This window comes from Poecile atricapillus, chromosome 6 (genome assembly GCF_030490865.1).
Source record: "Poecile atricapillus isolate bPoeAtr1 chromosome 6, bPoeAtr1.hap1, whole genome shotgun sequence".
NCBI lineage: Eukaryota > Metazoa > Chordata > Aves > Passeriformes > Paridae > Poecile > Poecile atricapillus.
Genome location: NC_081254.1, coordinates 33172085 through 33193285, shown reverse-complemented (window position 1 = coordinate 33193285; position 21201 = coordinate 33172085). Strand labels below are relative to the sequence as shown.

At 39.2% G+C, this 21201-nt stretch overlaps 1 protein-coding gene across 2 annotated transcripts in view; it reads right to left on the bottom strand.

The window, feature by feature from the left end:
* The window catches only part of INPP5F (inositol polyphosphate-5-phosphatase F), a 38558-nt gene that overhangs the window by 15356 nt on the left and 2001 nt on the right, over positions 1-21201 (bottom strand). For both annotated transcript variants that reach the window (XR_009277898.1, XM_058841976.1), the window contains exons 2-7: positions 10539-10619; positions 3873-4009; positions 3059-3187; positions 2302-2469; positions 1954-2010; positions 488-686 (exon numbers count right to left, since the gene is read on the bottom strand). Coding sequence is in view for 1 of the 2 variants with exons in the window: in XM_058841976.1 (XP_058697959.1) it covers positions 488-686; positions 1954-2010; positions 2302-2469; positions 3059-3187; positions 3873-4009; positions 10539-10619 (771 nt within the window). In the remaining variant the exon portion in view is untranslated. The remainder of the gene's footprint in view (positions 1-487; positions 687-1953; positions 2011-2301; positions 2470-3058; positions 3188-3872; positions 4010-10538; positions 10620-21201) is intronic.

The window sequence follows — 21201 nt, the reverse complement described above, 5'->3', positions numbered from 1 at the left end:
CTGTTTCTTGCTACTCTAAGTCAAATAAGGTACAAGACCAAAGCATGGTCACATTTCACACCTTGCCCCTAATAAACATCTCCTGGGACACAGGCATGCACACACGTGGCTTTTCAAGCCTCTTCAGCTGTTGCCAAAGCCCCCAAAGGCCTCTGAAAATCTAACTCCCATCCAAGCCTACTGAAATACATCAGCACAGAGCTATAAGCAAGGTCCTAATCAGGGGGATCTGTGCAAAAACAGAACTCTGCCTCAGGAATGCGACCTCCAAGGATGCACTCCTGAGCAGGCAGTGAAGCTCCCCAGGTGACAGCTGTACAGCATTGAAGGCACTGCAGCCTCTCCTCTCCCTCCTCCCAGCAGGGAAGGCTGCAGGGCAGACTGTGCCAGGGGCTGGCCATCTGCTGGGCAGCTCAGCACTCTCCAGTTTCCCCATCCCTGTGCAGCGCTCAGAACAAGCCCAGCAGCTCCAAGTGCGTTTCCCTACCAGCTCTGTGCCGACTGCGGCGCGAGATCAGCGCCACCAGGAACGCCGGGTGAACGTCATCTACACAAGATGATTCCTGAGGAGGGGTTTCAGGACTGCTCTTGTCATCATCAGAAGATTCATTGTAGTTTACTACAAGTTCTTCAATTTGCACAAATCCTTGAATGATGGGGATAATCCAGAAGTCCACTTCAGCATTCTGAAGGATACAATAAACATTTACTTCCCTGTTGGTCCAACATTACCTACAATTATTTCTGCCATTCCTCATGTTTATAAAACTGTTGCTTCACATGCTTTGCATGCTTTAAATTTTGTAATATCCTTATTTCTGAAAGAGATACCAGCATTTTTCCTCCATCAGTGACGGGGCATTTAAATCAGGAGGAAGAAAGAAGGCAATTTTTGGATCTAGTTTCTGCTTTAAAGCAGTTTTAAAACCTCTGTGTGGACACATACTGTATCACATTTGTACAGGAAGGTAGATGTTAGCCTGTTTTCAGCAATATATAACAGTATGAAACTTCATATGGGCTACAACACAATACAACATGAACACAACTGGTTCATGGCTCAGCACTCTAAAACATTGATTTCTTAAACAAAACCAAGAACCGAATTCCCCACTAAGTCAAGGTTATCAATTTATATCTTATAACATGGAAAATACAACTCATTAAACTCCTGGATTACACACAACTTTTCACAAAGGACATAGGTTTACCCTGCTGTGACTCCATAACCATTTGTTTATGTATCATTATCAATGGAAGAGGAGCAGGGCATAAGGTAAGATGCCTCCTGTCAACCCTAAAGAAAATTAGACTTGGCCTAAACTGGCATACAGAAGTTAACAGCTTAGTCCTTGATCTACAAGGTTAATTTAAAATAGTGGAAGGTCATATATTTAACAAAGAGTTGCTGCTTCTTTATGTGTTTATTAGCCAGGAAAATGTTTTATTTCCTCTGAACAGATGTTCAGAACAACTGTTTCTACACAGATCAGCTACTGTGCTCAAGGAGACAAAACACTATCCTCCACTACAGAGGATAAAATCTTATCTCAGGGAAACTTTGGAATTCAGAGGTTATTTCTTTTCTGGCTCCTCCTTACTATCAAGTTCAGCTCTGTTCAGGGATAATCCATTTCACATAAAAATACAACTCAAATTTACCTTCAGAAACCAACACAAATGTATCACACCAAGTGGCTCTACATTGCTTTACTATAATAAATGTTTTAATTCAGCTGAGATTCACTCCTCAGCAATGACCACAGGCTGGCTGGGAGGTTGGCTGGGGGAGGAAGGCAGTGCCAGCTGCTCAGCTACACAAGGCACAGCCCTGATCCTGACCTGTCTGCCAAGCAGGTTTGTAACCAAACACCTACGAGGCCTTAAGCAAACATTTCAACTCAAAAGAACTAAAGAATGGTTCTCGTAATACACGTTAGAAATAAGACTCACATCAATGCTGATGAGATCTTCAATCATGTGCTTGTTCCAAAAGAATCTGTCATCCACCTGTTTAGAAGACAAAAGGGCAGTTTTTGTAGTTTTACCAGGCAGGTTTGGCAGTATCTGTGGGGAGGATTGCAGTGTCCATCAGTTTACTCATGACACCTGTACAGACAGGTCAGTGCTTTCAACAAAACACTTCGGGTCATGCTGCTGCAGGCTTTTGTTTCCTTGCACCTGAGCTGGTTACAGGACAAGGTGTTCAGCTGCTGTAAAATGTGGCCAGCCAGGTTTGGACCATGACCATTATTGGACAGCTCGTGCCTCAGGTGGAAGAAACAAACACAAAGCACTCACTTTTCGCCACAGGGGTAGGTTGGTTTTCTCACACGCGCTTTGCCTCTGCACAGAATTTGTCAGGTCATAGCTCAGGCTGTAGTAAAAGGAGTCTGAATCCATGAACATTTTGAACAACTCCTCCAATAATCTCTTCTCCAGTCTCTCTTTCTCTTTGCTTTCTCTAATCTGCAAGAAAGAAAAAAATGGCTCTCATGTCTTCCTCTGGGAGCAAAAAAGACTCCAGACATATTTTCCATCTCTAACCTTGGAGGACAAACACTCCCCCAGTGATGAGCAGGACCTTAAAACTCCCAGCAGAGATAAACACAAGAGACAGCAGCCACAGAAACATAATTCTAATTTTAATAAATATTGTTTTGACTCCCTAATCCAAGCCATTATTGTGTTAAAAGCAGTTAGATGAGATTGTATGGAATTCTCTGAGGAGCCAGACACCAAATTTTGTGTCCAATTCTAAATGATAAGGGATACACTTATGCAAAGCAATTTCTAGAAGTTTAGAACCTCACTAGAAGCTAATCCTGGTAAAAAACAACTCTATTAGCAATTCTGCCAAAATTATGTAATTATGAAATGAAAAAAAATCACAGAAGAGCCGCAGCTAAATAATCAAAAAATTAAACTGGGCAAAGACAATAGTTCCACGTTCTGCATTTTTTTAAGGCCTTTGTGTTCCATTTGATCATCCATCAAAAACCTTTGAATTATAAACTCAACATTTTAGAGCAAGAAAGGAAACAGCAGAAAACTTTACCTTCTTTTTATTTGGAGCAGACACATTAGATTTAATTTGAGTAAGAGTCTTCAGCAGGAATTTTGTGTCATCTGGGGACTGTGTTATCTTCTCTGGCTTGTTTATCCCAAAATGGTGCTTTTTACAAAGCTAAAATAATGACATTGAATTAAAGCCAACATTTAAATATTCTTTAAAAACTTCAAAGAAAACTGAAAGTCTACAAAAGCAAGATTTTGATGTCCACAAACCTAAGGGAAACACTGAAATAGAGGGGGAACATGCAGGTTTCCACCTACAGCCTAATTCTCACTCTTCTATGAAAAGCATTTTCTCCTGTGATTATGAGAATATCTGCCTCAATTTGACATGACTTGAGTACCCAGACCTACCCCAGCTTCCCACCCAAATTAAATTAGCACCATTAATTTTCACTTTTCTTCCTTTATCCATTCTCTTTTGGGGGAAAAAAAAAAATCACAACATTTTAAGTAAGGATGTCCCTTCAAGACAAATTATAGAATTAAGATTCCAAAATGGGATGAAAGCAAGAGAATCCATTAAAAATATAATTTCTCCTGATTCAGTAAACCTTATTCTTGTGTGGTATTCCCAGTGATCTTTATGAAATTTAGGTATTATTTTGTTGCAACTTCCCTCCCCAGCAAAACTTGTGATTTCTGTTTAAAAAATACTTTTTATCAAAAATCAATATTTAAAAAAATATAAAATATTTAAGATGTCTGCTTATACCAGGAAAAAGAGGTAAGAGGCATTTGACTTTTATTCCACTAAGCAGGAGGGGGACAGTCAGAGTTCCTTGGGATGGCCATACCTCCAGTTCCAGATCCTGAGGTTCTGTCTCAGAAAGTGGAATCACCGCAATCTTTGTTATTTTGCAAACCTCGTGATCTCCTGGAAGTTTGCCAATCAACGCTTTCTGACGAATTAAAAGCAGCCACCATGGTAAATCTGGGGAAAAAAAAGATCAGTAGATGCTTTTATTTGTCTTGTCAGGAATTTATTTTGATTAGTGTGCCAGAAACCATTTGACTAGAAGAATCCAGTGAATGATTTGTTATTGTTGTGTTTTGTTATTATGCATTGCAATAAAATAAAACAAAACTAAGAAAAAAAACCCTTTAAAATATTTATTCAATGTGTAATAGCATGAGGAGATTAACTATTTCACATTAAAGTTAACCCTGCTTCACCTATAGCAATTAACAATCTCTAGGATGATAGATTCCCATTGATGGCAGCAGAATTTGAGAACAGCTGGAGCTCAGACAGCAAATTAAGAATTTCCCTCTGTACCTCCTGTCATTACCAAACAGCAAACAAGACAGACACAGGTAACACCTGATCACAAGATTGATGAGAGAAGGAACCTGATGAGCAAACATGGACTGCACCATAAAGCAGTTTACACGTGTTTAGGGGCTCATGGCATCATTCCTGAAGAGCGTAACGTGGTGGAGAAATTTGTGAGATAAAAATTAATGCAGATATTGGTGGCAGGTGCATTCCATGCACACATCCAGCCTACAGCACTTGCAGCTGTAGCACCCACACTTTAAAGAGGCAGGGAAACAGAGCAAACATTCCCACTGACTGCTGAAGAGTGCCTGGACATTCCCAGATGTCAATCCCTTGGCTAGAGCAGGAGTTGCACGAGAAACTTTTAGGGGTCAAAAGCAAAAGCTCTGTTAAGGGAGATGGAAAAGGCAGAGAAAGTCCTAGAGACAAACATGCACACTCACTACTTCTCCCACCTAAGAAGCAGCCAGCTGAGTTCAACTGAAAAGGTGATATAACAACAAAAAGCCTGCTGTGATAGATTTAAATATGTTCCCACACTTGTGATGGCAGAATGTGTCAAGTATTGTGCCTCTGAATATGATACACAGCCTTTGAAAAGTCTATTCAGCAGCTCTATAGCAAATACAAACTCCTTTCTCCTTGCTCAGTAAATTCTAAACAGTATTTTATCCTCTGAATGCTTAAGAAAAAACACAGAAAACCCCAGCAGTTTCTTTCATCTAAACAGGAATAGTCACTGCCAACAGACAACTGTGTGCTGTGACACTCCACTCCTGCCTTTGATTCTGCATTACTGCCTTTAAAAAAAGAGATATGTTTATGTTGGGTATTAAGTAGCCTTTAAAAACTTCAGATCCCCATAACTACAGACATGCTGTGAGAGCCAGAGGGTGCCTCCCAAAGAGGCAGGAGGGGATGGGGAATGAAGACATGCACCGCTTCTTTGATATACATGGTCCTGTAAAAGGAGTCCTGTGCTGTCCTGGACACTGCAGCAGATCCTAATCTCTGCAGGATCAGAGACACCTCAGGTCAGGGGGGATCTCAAGGTGTCACCCTGATGGAGAAGAGTCAGCCCTGAGGCTGGAGCAGGTTACTCCAAGCTGTCAGACAAGCACAATCTCCTAAAACTGGTCAAAGGATACCAAATCAGGAGAGGAGAGTGACAGCAAGTGCCATTTAGTGATCCTCACTGAGCAGCAGGTGCTGGAGCAGCTCTTCTTTGCAGGGAACGTGCCTTGGAGACCACCTGCCTTTGCCCCCAGCATCCCATCTAGCAGCCATGGGGAAAAGGAAACTGAGAAAAATGACATTTTATGTAACAATGAGAAGACTGACAAACAGGTTAAAAAAATCCTTTTGCAAAGGAGAAATTGAAATGCTGCCAAACCCGCCAGCAAGACATAAAGATGCCTATCAGTTCATCTGAAAAGGTCTGCCCTTTCTATGCTGATTTCTAGTAGGCAAAGCCAGCAGTCTCGGAAAAGCCAGAGCAATCCAAGCTCTCACATGAGGGCAGATATTCCTGCTGGGAATACCACATGCAGAAGGTTAGCCACAAAATTTACTCCTAGGAGATCACCACTGTATGTCAAACAACAAAACAGACACTCTTCTAAGAAAGGTGACCATCTAGAGCTTCAGTGAATTAATCAGTAGGGTTCTATTGGAGATTAGGATATGGTAAAGGTATTTCTGAACAGATACGACATAGTAAAAATCTGGAAAAGGAAAAATCTCTGCCCAGTCTTCCCCCTAACTTTATTAACAAATCCTGGTAGCTGGAAACAGGAACTTAAGAGCTTAATACAGACAAGTGAGTTGAGTATCCTTTTGTCATTTTTGAAAATGCACTGAAATGTCATCTTGGTGTACATTGCAAAACTCTTTGTATTATAGCCAGAGCCACAGAACATTGAAAGAAAACAGGAATTGCCCAGCAGATCAAAAGAAAACAGTCAGGAAGTAATTATGCAGATAAAGTATGCCCTGAAGTAAAAGCTCCAACAATAGCCATAAAAGCAGCATATTATAATAGCCAGCAATATCTAAATAACTGAATCCCTAAATATAGAGAACTTGCTTCTGCAGTCAGAAGGAGAAAAGCAGTTCCACAGATTAGTTATTGCCTGCTCAACACGTGAGGCATGGTGTGCACTGCAGAACAGGACAGCTGGATGCCACTCCAGAAAAGTGCATGTTTCAAGTCATCTCTCAGGATATAATGTTCATTTTTAGTGTTTTATGAACTATGGCAGAGCAGATGGCAACAACTAGTCTGAAGTACTGCATCCAAAGGAAGCTTTTACCTCTCATTCCTCACTAAAATGGAAATTTACTCCTTTGTTGTTTCAACACTGTCAGCACAACACTGCTGTTTTTCTCTAACACTTCCCCAACAATCTAGCATTTACTTTCCCCCAAATGCTTTAGCAGTAACTTTTCATAAACTGTACATGTAAACTGCACAAATGCTGCTTTCTGCAAGTATTTTGATTTTAGCCAAGAAATTCTACGCTACCGATTTCATACTTTTTGTTACTTGAATAATTTGAAAGTTGGCTGCATGCAAAAAGAATGCTTTGGGTTGTTGACTGTATGAAATTCAGTTATATCTCAATGAAGAGACTTCAGATGCTGAACAGCCTGTAGTTTCTATCAAGATTCAGAGGCATGCTAACAAAAAAAAAAGCTGGGGGTAAGGAAGGAAGACCTTCCTTCCATTTCCCTCCTGTTTACAGAGTGTGTGGAATCTTGCCAGCAGTATTTAAGCTGGGTCTTAATTAACCAGCACTGGAAGAACACTTCAAATGAAACCAGGGCACAGGAGTGTGCTTTGACCAAGAAACAGAAGAACCCATGGTAGAAATGATTGTGTTAAGTGGCAGTTGCTGGAACTGGTTAAGAAATCCAGCTTTGGTTATAGTCAGATATACTGGACAACAAAATTAAATTCTGTAAAGGAGATACTTTATGCAAGAGATGTGTTTGTTTCTATATGAGAAGATTATGCAAAGAGAATCTTAACTGTGCATCTTACCAAGAAAATGTGCAATCATCTCTCATAGTAACATACCCATGATACCTAAACCCCCTTTCCTTTTACTTCCATTGTTACTCTGCATTTTCTCACAAGTTGTTTTGGGATGGGCCAGAAAATGGTAAGCAATTATATTCTTACATTCTGATAGTCAATCAACGTTCTATTGTTTGGGTTTGAGTTCCCCACACACAAAAGAATAAAGTATTTGCATGTTTAAGAAAATTCACTTTGGGGAAGAACAAAATATTGCTTTAAATAGATTTGAATCTTAAATGTGAGTGTACAGTTATGTTCAGAGGTGCAAATGGCCCCCTCATGTCAAAAATTCCTTGAAGAATTAAAAAATAAGCCATGTAATATTGGCTAGCTGGTTTCTATGAGATGGCTTCCCTGTCACAGCAGCCTTCCTACAAATTCTCCTGCATGAGGCAAGCAATAAAACCAGCAAGATTAAGAGTAAATTAAAACCCATCCCTAGTTACAGCTCATTGGCAAAGGCATTCCAATGCTAAATTACAGACAGTCCATGACTGATTATGGGGACATTTCAAGGTCATCTTAGACAATTCCAGAATTCTTGCAATAAGCAAATCTTTCAAGAACATATGAGAGGATCTATGTCCAAGACATTTGAGTGCATACAGGCTTTGTGATAGCTCTAGAGCACCCTGGTAGCAACTCTAATACTTAAAAAAGCATTTGAAGTTTCCAGCACTTGTGTGTGCTAAAGATTTTAAAAATCTCTTTTCAACAATAGCTGGTAACAAGGCTCTGTGCAGGATGAATTCACCAAATGAGCTTCAAATTAAGTTCTCTGATTCTCATACCCCAGGGGCAGGGGAGAAGAAATCAGAGCAGCAAGTCCTCCTGCTGCAGGTCAGGCATTTCACCCAGCTCCTGCAGCACAGTTCTCCTGCTGAGCCTGGACAGAATGGTCCAGCAATGTTAAATATTTATACAACTTCTGCTGATAAAGTTTCCAGGTGACAAAGATTGATACAAGAATAAGTAATGAAGACAGGTTACTGTTACAGACTGCTAGATGATTCAACCTGAGGATAACATCAAGCTACGTTTGAATATGATCAAGTAGGAGTTCAAGTGAATCAAGGATCAAGTGAAAATTGCAGGTTTGAGGAGACCTATGTAAGACACCTCAGTCAGCCCAAGCCTGATGGATGACACTCATCAGGAAATGACAGCAAATCCAAGGAGTTCTCAAAAGAAAAGTAAGGATAAATAGCTGGAGGCTATCCTTCTTCAGACATTTAATAGTAGAAAACAAAACCCCATTTATAGGATAGTTGCATCACTAAATACCAGAATATCTACAATAAAAAGAAAGGATGAACAGTTTGTGATGGTGTCATCTGAACAAGGCAGAGACAAAAGGAAACACTTCCAGTGACCTAAGCATCAACTGAGTGGAATGCCTGGATGAGCTTAATTGATTCAGTAGCTCTATAGGACACATGGAAAGAAGAGATATCAGGCTTATTACCTGATAATCTTAATTTACCTGACAAGAGCAAGCTGACACCTGTTGAAGTGTCACACTCTGGGGAAAGTTTCAACTCGGATTTCATAAGCAGAGGAAGCAGCTCACAATAAACACACATGCAAAGATCTTCAGTTGCCACAACACACTAAAAAACCTTCCAGAAAGCATTTGAGGTCTCCCCTTTCAAAGGCTTTTAGAAGAAGACTCCCCAGGGAGAAGGGAGGGAAGGCTTCTGTGTACTCAAGGGCCTGGTTTTAAAACAAAACACCACACCCCACACAAGCACAAAAAACATGTGTCAAAACCAGTCACTGAGCATTTTCCCACAGCAGAAAAAGGTCATTACTGGAGTTTAGCCATCATTCATCACGGACAGCACATGCTGACCAGCACAGACAGCCTGGATGAAGAGAAGAGAAGAGAAAGTGAGATGGCAGAGTCTGAACCACTTCATATCACCAGATCTGAAAAAGGGTGGCTGAATAAATCTGGAGAATGAGCACAGACAAAAATATCAGGTGAATTCAAAGAAGATGAAGTGATGCAACTAAAAGAAGGGCATGACCATGAACTTCATGGAGAGGTGGGCTCTGAACTATTACTCCCAAAAAAAGGACCAAGGGTCACAGTACCTACAGAGCCACAATAATTCCTAGGATTTATCTGCCCTACTCTAATGCCAGGGTGTCCCAGCCCCTGTTCTCCCATTATTGCCACCCTGAGCAATCTGTTTCTATTCAAGGGACCACAAACATCTGATCCATTTCAGCACTTAATCCATCCCACCCTCCTGGAACACACTTGAAACTTTACCTGTATTGATCATATTGCCAGGCAGTACTTTAAATGCAGGGTGTAGGCACTCACAAAAAGAATGGCACCCAGCAAGGGTTTATGGCTACCTTTCCTACTGCCAGTAAATAGACAGAGCTCTATTGGCAGAGGAATCTTCCTGGACAAAGCTGGTATATATCAAAATAAATACTTCTTTTGGCTACAGGAAGTCTCAGCTGATAAAGTAAAAGGAGTACTGAGTTTATTTTACAGGAAAACATTACTACTATCACTTAGAGACAAGCTTATCATTAAAATAACAATGAATTCTACACCTGCTTGGATTTTATAGCTCTGTCATTTAACTGCTAGCAAGCTTAAGTGTTCCTTTTGCTTTCAAATATTACTCTACCAAGGCAGCAATTGTTCTTTCAAGTTTTCATATAGCATTGAGAATTCAGGCCTTCTACTTTCATGAAAGCTTCCTTTATTAGTTTTTGCACTGCACCACAGGAGAACAACAGGAATCTCCTTGAAAGGATTACTCCAAAAGGTTTCAGAATTTTATAAATCTCACACTGAGATTCAGATAGAACATCAAATACAACTTTCTACTATTTGTGAATGCAGCTCTCTATTTTTACAAGACAGTGCCAAATCACAATACATACACTGGAGAGCAGAGAGAATTTGCATGTGCAGCTACAAAATAATCACCTGGACAAGTCCATTTGGGGAGTGCTCCTCCACAGCAAGGAACACTACATCATTCCATTGGAGCCATGCAGCATTATTTGCAATATCACAGAGCTTCACAGCAAACAAATAAAAAACCCATCAGAAGAGAAAAAAGCACATACCTGTATGAAGCTGGACTTTACCAATGACTCCCTCTACCAGGCCCAGACAAATGGGATTCCAAGCCAAAAGAAGATCAGTGGCTGCAGAAAAGAACAAAGCTCCTGTTTTTAAACAGTAAACCAAACAGGACAGGACCCAGTGATAGTCACCCTCTTCACCTTCCCCACCCTAGAGAGTAGAAAATGTATAATAATTTCAGCAATAAGGTGACACACATGTCCATTTTTGCTTGCTACCAAGTAGCTATGAAAAAATTACTACTTTTCCAACATAAAGCCCCACCACAGATATTTTCCAGATTTTTGAGAGGGAAAAAGTAGCTTTAGGCAGCAGCAACTGAATTTAATGGAGGATTAATTCTTCTCATATCCACTGGTATTTTTAACATAAGCAAAATTTTACATGGCTGTAGTGAAACTGAATAGAGGTCACTGAGTTAGCAACACAGCTTCAAAACCCAGCAGATGTTGACTTTCACCCCCAGCTCCCTCCCATTTGTATGCAATTACTATTACTTTCACATCCTCTTTCTATAAACATGCACACACAGACACTTCCTCTTTTGTTCAAACACCCTCCACAAGTACATGGAATATCACAGCACACAAAGTTAAAGTTTATGTTTCTAGTTCTCCTACTCTTAACAAGTTCCAGTGAACCTCATAGGAAGTAAAAGAGAAAGCAGGAAGAAAATGAGTTTCTAACTATGGTGCAGTATCTGTTCAAGGATTTGAGAGTGGGGGAAAGAATGAAATTCCTAATTCAAATCTTATAAGTGAAAACAAATATTTAAAAGCAAGTATCTGTGCAGGAGGGAAAAAGCTCAAAGGAGAAAATGTTTTTCTATATCTTGAAGGACAAACTTGTGTGTTATTTACCAAAACACAGTTGTTCCAAGGTAAAAGAGCTTCTCCAGTTTTAACATCCAGAAAAACTGAGTATCTTAGCTATTGGTGTAAGTAGATGAACATTTGAAAGAACAAACTCACAAAAGAGTACAAATCATCTACATAAACACTTCATCTACAATACCTTTGTTTCTTCTTGTAAATCTGAGATCTGAAGGTGACAACTGATGGTATGATTATATTTTTATTTTTTACACACTCTTTTTAAAACACTGAATCCTCCTTGAAACATTTGTAATTGAGGCCTTGATATTCCAAGAACACACACTGCTTTCCCAGCTTCCAGCATAACATTTAATAGTACTAGATTCAGCTAATTTCCTCATTAAATACAAGCATTTCCAAGAGCTACAATAGAAACGGCTGCAGTCAGGGTAGATCTGGAATGAACTCATTAAATGGGATGGATCACAGGTGCCTGGACACAAACAAGCAAGAACTAAAAGCCCACAGTAGCAGAATTTAAAGCAATGCTTGCAGCAGCATGCAGGGCTGCAATTAATGTGTGTAACCACAATGGACCAAATTCCTGCTTCTTCCTTTCTCCAGACAGTGACTTGAGCTGCACAGAACCTCGTGTGAATCGTGCCAGAATAAAATGAACTTCTTAAGGAGACTAACACAGCTGAGCATCAGGAAATCAGTGATGGTGGGTATGACAGAATGAATGGTTTGATGTGCCCTCGATCTCTGCTGAAGTATCTGGGCACACCTTGTATCCCCCTGACAGATTTGTGCTCATACAAAACAAGTTCTAGAACAGCCTGAGCTCAGTTTCACTCCAAACAACACACAGGAGTATCTCTGTGCTGAGTGGGAAATGTGCACTATCAGCAAAGAGGAATGCAGGAGCCTTCCTCACTCCCAAACCTTCCACCTTCTTCCCCAGCTCACCCACACAATCCCAGCTTTGCCTTCACCCGGAGTCTCTTCTGGAGCTGCATTGTCTCACACTTCATCTACTCATTGCTATCTTTGTAATCAGCTTTAAATTCATATTTCCACCATGATAGCTAAAAGCCAGCCAGAGATACTGAGCAGCAAACAAAGCCAGGCACATGAGGAATTTAAAAACCAAATCAGTGAAGGTTTACCATAAGCCTAGTAATCTAGAAGACATTCTGTCTTTCTAAAACTCTGATTTCCAGCTGTAACAAGATATTAGCAAGAAAACCTCACTTGCTATCCACAGCTTTCCTCTAGGAGTTTACAAGGGATTAAAAACCAAAAAAACAAGATTTTGTTTTAATTAGAAGAATAAGGAAACAACATTTTAGACCTGCCTGTAACAGGACATAAGAAAACGGGTGTTAGGGACTGCAGAGGCAAGTGGATCTTAAATAGATGTTCTATTACCCTTGTGGGTGCCTCTGACAGAGGCAGCACCAGACAACCCAGGCCTTCTACAGGAATCCTACTACCCCAGCAGCAGAGACACAATGAGAAATGGCTCTAAAACTTTAAGTACAGACAAGCTTTGGAGAGGAAGAAAATGTATTCAGAACCAAATGTATATTCCACTTTCAGAGTTTAACGACAGCAAATAGGGATCCACCAGCTGGGCAGCACTGGCTCTTAGATAAGTGTGATTATCAAACTACTAATGGTAAAGGCTGACTGCTTGAAAAAAATTTTCCATGGGAAGGCAGGACATAGGAGAAAAAAAGGACCTATTTAGCAATATGTAAGGGGATTACCATGGTTTTTTTCAGTGTCCAAGAAAACCTAGATGCAAAGAAGCCTTACAGGAGAAATGCTTGTAGGCTGCAAAAACCCACCAATTGTGGAATCACACTGACTTCCTTTTGGTGACAGCATCACCAAATTTGTTTTTCTTACACTATTTCTAGAGAACTTTCTATAGGAAAGTATGTATGACAGCAGAGAAACAGCTTTTTTAACTAAATAAAACATATCTGGTTCCAACCTGATTAGAACTTTTTTATTGGTTACAATTCAGTATTCTGTGTGACAACCATAGCTCAGAGCCAACACCCAATCATGCTGGATAAATATCACTGCAGCAAATACCAATATGAACCTCTTGTTCCTGATGAGTGCATTCTGGAAATAATAATAATGGATGAACCAAACAAAATAAAGGTTTAAATATAATTTCCCCACCCATCTCCAAAAATGGGCTTTCATGCTGAGTGCACACTTATTTACTCTGTATAGGAAGAATCTGTCTCCAACTTTTGTCTAACACTAAAATTGATCAAGACTGTTCCCTTGCAGCCATTTGGGAAAACTGGCAGCAGCAATCTCCAGTCACTATCTTGTATCTCTGAAAATTATAACCATTCTATATTTAAAATCATTACATAAGCAAAGATTCAGAGATCCAAGAATGTTAACTGCAAGGCTGCAGGATGTAAGTATTTAACTGTATTATATTTTACAGAATTTAAGAGGCAGTCTAAGATGGTAGACAGTGATACATGCTACAGAAGGTATCCACATCCTTTTAAAGTCATAAAAAGAAAATAACCATAAAAAACAAAACTGAAAATCCTCAGTTAGAAGTTTTCAGATAGCATACAGGAGACCTGGCCACATTTCTGACTGCTGAATGCTGAAAGAACTCATGACAAGCTTGATTCATTTTTCTGTTTTTAAAGAAATGCCTATCAGTAAAATTAACCACCATAAGGCTCTATCAAAGGAAACTGGACTTCCCTTACAGACAAAACAATGTTCTGAGATATAATGTGCAATAAAATTTATCAATAGTTACTCTTGCTTCCCCACACAAACTTGACTTCCTATAAATGTCATACTGGTCCTCTTTTGAACCTCAGAGAGACAGGAATAAAGATATATCAACTTTAAACTGCAACACAATGATGTTGAAACAGACTTCTTATAGTATTGTGCTGATAATAAAAGAGCAGTGTCAAAAGAGTCACTGCAGAGAGTCAGAAGCTGTGTCCAGAATCACTGTGAGCAGTGAGATGAGTCCCAGGGAAGATTTCCCCTGACCTGAGGAATTCTCTGCTGTCCTCAATGTGTCTGAATTTGAGAGAACTGCCAGTGTTTGACAGGCCTTAACACTGATGTATACACCTGCTCACCAAGCTTCCATCCTGAAGTACCAAATTGCTCATTCCTTCCCTTACCCTACTAAATAAATTCAAGCTACTGAAACAAATGTTGGGGTTTTTTGCTGATTCCTGTCAGAGATTAATGACCACTGCGATGCATTTACCATTCACAATGATTGTATCAGCATTCAGTTGCAGCACAACAGAACTTCTGTCACAAATTCAGAACAAAACCAGCTTTGATGTGATTGACTTCCACCACCACCCTCAGAGCTCACCAGCAGCGATGCAGAGCCGTGCAACACCAGATAAAGTCTCTTTAATTCTTTGTGTTTACACAAACATAACCCTGATAAAGGTGATACCAAAGCAACTTGGAAGAGCATCAAAACCCGAAACTGCTCTCTGGCTCTTTCTACCACCAGCTGAGTTAATCCAAGGTCAGGCACAAACTGTGATAAGAAAACAAACCACTTGCTCAACATAGAATGGCTGGAGGTGAGTCTGACAGAGCATCAACTCTCCATCATTTTCACCATTCAACACAAGCCATAGATATTGATATAAAAAAAATAAAAGCAGAATGACTCACGCAGCTCTGCTAATGCAAATTTTAACACCAGAAGTGATAATTTTCAGGAAGAAGCTTCAATACTATTTTTAAAATAGATTTCAAGGGTTTTTTTCTTTAAATTGTGTCTGCTTTAGATCAAAAACAACTGCGAGTCTTTATTATTAGCATTACTTGACCTTTATGACTTCCTGTGGCTTTTCAAAAGAAAGTCTGCTTCCAAGTTCCAGTTCACCTTTGAATAGTGTTCTGGAATTTTAGCCAGGATTAAAAGATCACAAATTAACTGGGAAGATTTAAGAACAGAAAGTTGCACTTCTTTCTCTTGGAAGAAATAAAATACTACTGATGCAAATAAAACTTAGGCTACTTAAGTTTTCCTTTCAACATAGATTTCTAAAACGGTGTTTAAACTACTTGCAGAAAGATGGAACATTAAGATATTCAGTATTACAAGCTCTTAATTGTTGTGAAGTGTTAACTTTTATTTACTTGCATGTTCTCCTCTAAACTTTAAACAGGTTATTCCTTTAGCTAAACACCTGCTTTATTGGGATACTTCCCTTCAATATCTCAGCATTAAAAGAGATGAAAACAAACAGGCCAAGTACAATTTAGTGACAGATTTAAAGCAGTGAGGATGGGAAAATACAATAATAGATATTTTTAGTGCTGCTGCCAAAGCAGGATGCAAGTCCCAGAGAAAGCACCTAACAAAAATGAATCCCTACTACTCATCTTGATAAAGAAATACTTCTTTGTATTCTGGTGCAGTCAGAAAACCCCTTGAGTCACCAGGCATTGCTTGGGAAACTGGAAAACATACGGGAAATGTTCAGTTGTCTGGAGAGTGTCCAATGTTACATGGAATTGCACAAGGAAGCTCTGTACTAGAAGTGGAAACCAACTGCTGTTACCAGTGTTTGCTCCAAACAGAGTCTGACCCTGCGCATCAGTGGCCTCCAAACTTTGTCATCAAACACCACACCAAGAAAAACAAAATTAGCACATATCCCAAACATATATATTTATTTATTAGTCCAGTAGAACACGTAAATAATTTATATTGCATGTATTATAAAACGTACAAAAGACAAGAGGTTTTTAACAGATGAATAAACACTCTTGTAAAACAGCATTTATCTTTATTAATGGTACAAAATATTTTCTTCCAACATGCCAAATGGACTGCCTTGAGCACCCATAAGGTGTGTGCAGCCCACTTTAGACACCACAGATGTAGGTGGCTAAATAAATCCAACAAATTGCTATGTGCATTTCAACCATTTGAAACAAGAATCAACTCCTCACATCCCTTCCACAAACCTGTAAATACCATTCAGAAAACCACCCAGCAGGGACTCTTAAAATGCAAATAAGTGCCAAGCCACTGAAGCTCAGAGGGTTGGTTTTTTGCTTGGTTGGTTTGGCTTCTTTTTTTTCCCCCAACTTTAGAGCTTCCCTTTATTCATCACATTGCTAACTCTGTTAGCAAACACATTTTCTCAGAAGTAAAACAGAAAAGGAAAAAATATCTTTTATTCTTCCAAAAGCAACAACTCTGCACTAATTAATATTATTCCACACCAACACACATTCATTCCCATTCTTAGCTGGTATTTCAACAAAGCTCAAGTTGTTTGAGGATATACCCTTAAAGCTAAGAAAGCAGTAGGTTGTCTGCATTTTTTTTTTAATCCTATTTACTCTGCAAGAAGGAAGCTATCAATCAGGCAGGAGAAAGATTTTATTCAAACCTACTTACAAAACTGACAGCTTAAACACTATGTTCACTCATTCTGAAGATTCTCTATTAAAAGTTTGCTCAGCTACAGCTATACCAAAAGCAGAACACAAGAAATCTATTCTATCCTCAAAAAAATTAAAATATAAACATTAACTGAGCAGAAAGGTTTCACAATTATGGAAATTAGTTTGTTTTACTAATCACCAAGCTGACTTATGCTAATGCTTCTTAAGAGCCATGAGAGAATTAGTGTGAGCCAAGTCTAAGCAAGGTAAAGTTTTCCCTCACTGTCACCTGGTTCTTCTGATGCCATAATTAACATCTCTCTGATTGTCCAACTGATCAGTCTCAAAGCACAGGAAGAGTTATGGATTGGGAACAACCATTTCTAACACTAAGGGAGTTCTACTCAAAAATTTGGCATGTGTTTCAGGAAGAGACAGGATTTCAAGCCACTCCCCCCCATCCCTCCTTTTTTTTTTTTTTTTTTTATTTTTTTATTTTTAACTTATGGGGACAATTTGACTACTCAGATAACAAGCAGCAAGCAACATATTATTTAAATGTTACTGGAAGGCATGGAAATATAGGGAAAAACTTAACCATCACCCATGTGCAAAAGTTGCTGGTTTTCCTTAACTGAGAAACAGACAAGGAAAAAAACTGAAAGACAACAATTAATGACAGACTAGCATATTTGCCATTTACATCTTGCATCTACCTCTTGGGCAAGGTCATTAAATTTGGCTCAGAATTCTGTTTTCCAGTTCAAAGCATGTTCAAGGGCCTTGCTTTCAGTTTTTCAGAGACTCAGCAAACACTGCCCCAGGGCTCTATTCAAGTAAGATTTCTGCCTTAAAAGGAAAACCTCAGTGTTCAAGTGCTATTTCATTCATTTGGGTTCAGCTTGTCAGGAAAAAGGTCCTCTCCCAGTTTTTATTGGGGAAAAGGTTTGGAGCAAGAAAATACAACTGACAATTAAGTATCAATATTCCTGTTTACTAAAGCCAAGCTATAATAAAAAACAGTTTCTGTATTATTTCCAAATTCTTCCTCTAAATATACAACCAATAATTTGTCCTCTTCTTGATAATCCACTCCCATACTTTATTTCCTATCCCATTCCAATCAATCTACAACAGTTGTTTTGAAAGAACACATGCAGCATATCAAACAAGTGGCTGCCTTGTCCTGCAGTTCAGAATTTCAAACTTGAAATCACAAAAGTTTTAATGCTTCCTTACACATACAGCTGAAATATTACCCACACCATAAACTGTGAAACAACCTAACAAGAAGAGCAGTGTTCTCAGATGAAAAAAACACAAGCCCTTGGTTGCAGACTTTTCTTAATTGAAATCAGTGTCTACTGCTCTAAATATTTTAGCTGCAGTTAGTCTGCAATTTCCTATTCAATATTTAGTTAATACTAATTTGTGAGATCAAAGATGAGTCACCTCTGCCAGCAAAATACAAGCCACAGAAATCCACTTGAATTAGATTCATTCTAATTCTGGGGGAAAGCAAAAAAAAAACCAAAAAAATACCTAGCAACACCAGAATATCAAGATATGAAGCATTAGGAGTTTCTCATATATTTAAAAGCTCAGGCCACTTTGGCATGGACAGGAATTCCAAGACACATCTGAGTTGGGGCAAGCTTGGCATTTTCAGACCTCTTCATAGAAGGAGAAAAAAAATAAAAGAGAGAGGAACACCCTTGTCATATTCAATTCATCACCTGCTAAGACTCAACAGGAAAGTAAAGAAACACCTCACATCAAGGTTTATTTAATTCTCACCAGGCTAGGCTTTAACACACTACCAACCCACTTAAGTCTCAGTTTTAGGTTTACTATGCTCTGTAAAAAGAACCATGGATGGAATTACAAAGTAGATCTTACTTATAAAAAGTAGAACATAATTTCTCCCTGATAAATATATAACATCTCACGTCAGAGTCAGAAGCTACAACAGTGACTAATGTATGCAATATTTAATCAGATTAAGGATATAGAGCAGACCAGCCCACTCTCCTGGTCCCCTCTGTTCTCTTCCACAGGAAGGAAAAAGCAGCAACAGGGACCCAAGTGCTGAAGACTTTTTCAGCCTACGTTCTTGCTGGGTTGCAGATCAGTTCTGACATCTGGTTTGTCACATACGCCACAAGTACGTGGTGCTGACAACCAAGAAAGAGGAGGGAAAAGAGGGAACAGAATGAGCAAGCAAGGGTGAGAAAGAGTGCAGTACCCACTGCAGCTAAAAAGGTGTCAAAAAACAGCTTGAGGTTCCTTATGAAGTAACTGGAAATACGGAGATAATTTTTTCTAAAGTTCCAGCCTCCTGTGGAATTCATTTCCCAGAATAGCTAGGCAGATTCTGAGACATACTACTGAAATTCAGTAGGGCAATTTTGTATGAAATAATCCAGGAGCATGACTTCACACTCAGGCTGTCACCCCTCAGAGCCATGTCTAGGATTGCTCTGTGGGCTTAGACTTAGCAATACATGTTTTGGTAGCAGTGGCATCACTCCTTACAGCATTCATTAGCTCAAAGCCTTCACCTGAGCACTTCCAGACTTCCTGCAAAGGAACTGCTCTTCCTCCTCCAGGCTACAGCCATGAAAAACAGCTCAGGAATTCTGACAAGTCATTTCTACATGACTCCTGCAAGGTCTTTGAGGAGTAAGGCAAGCACACACAGCTGGAATATTAGATGGTCTTATGATTTGTGATTCAGAGATGATTTCACACTATCAGACTAAGACACTTAACCTGAAATATGTCCCCTGCTTCTCTGAAAATACTGTTTGGTAACACATCCCTCACTAGAAGTATTTAAAGTGCATTGCTTTAGTTGCTGACTCACAACCAGTTCCAACAGATGAAAATGAATACTGTAACAATAAATTCCTAAAGTGTTTGTCTGAAACAAACAAACGCTCATCTGCCTCTAGTTTACAGTTCCAATCTGTGCACCCCTCAAAATATTTGGTAGTTTTTTTCCTCCAGAGCGGTGGGAATCAGCATAATTACAATAAATAGTTCTAGTAGAAATTGTTCCAAATTTTATTTGACATTACTGCCTGATGTATTATCAAGGTCAGCACAATGATAATAGAAGCCTTCACACCATAACAGTCTCATTCCTTCTTCCACTGCTAAAAACAAGGTGAGAAGAATTCAGTGTCTTCAACACTTTTTATCCTTTACACACACATACATATATATGTATACATATGTAAATATAAACACATAATTTAGACAAACATCATCAATAAAAGATTATTTGTAATCTGTGTAGAACTACCAGTCAGAAGCAGCCACACAGAGCATAAACAGAGTAATCCAACAGTAAAATCCTGACCAAGACCTGATGTAAGGCATTTAAGGCACGTTGAACAGCACATGTTTTTTCACTACACTGAAAAAAGTACACTCTTGACGGCCAAATTCTTTTAAAAAAAATAAATGTATGATGCCACAGTGATTCATGGATTTCCTGCAGGTGACTCATTAGTGCTTTCACTTTAGAGAATAAAAAAAATCCAGAAACATCTTGTAAACACAGGCTGACATCCTTCAAATGAGGGCCAACCTCAGACTTTGCTTATGGCAAATATTTACCAAGATTATTTGCCTTTTTGTTTAAATTCAAGCTGTTATCTCAATGATTCAAAGAGGTCAGAAACACAGCTCTCAACATTAGCAAATTTCTGAACATGCCTTAATAGTTGAGGGAGCAGAGTACTTTAAAGCTTAGCATCAGCTCTTTAGATTTGGACCTACCCTATCAAGTAATGATTTGCAAAGTTTATCAGTATTATCTACTTCAACCCATGAATGTGCAAAGATTAATTCAGAGGAGCCTCTGAGACAAAATTTTTAAAACCAAGGCCTCCAAAACCAAGCACAGACACAAAGCTAGACCACACTCTTTTGACAGATTATTAAACATGTCAATGAACACAAGTTATGACTTTGTTGTTTCTTTTAACACAGCAGTGACTCATCACGCAGAAATCCATTTACTCATTTCCGGACAGTGGCCTCAGTAATAAATGGCCAAATGTAATAAAATTGCAAACTTGAGGATATGCAGTTTTGTCTTAATACAAGAAAAAGCTATTGATCCAAAAAACACTTCCTGTGAGAGAACTGTGTGTTTCTTGAGCTTACTTTCAACCTACTAAGGTACTTCATTCCACAGACCTGGAGTCCACTGTCAAGAAGATGATCCACAGACAGGGCTGGAAAAACAAAGCTGCAAACACATGGAAATGGGAAAGCATTCCTAACAATTGAGAGTTTCAAGCAGGCCAGGGGACTTGAATATCACATTACCTTTCGTTAATCTGCAGGTCACACACAATAGGGATCACATGGAAAC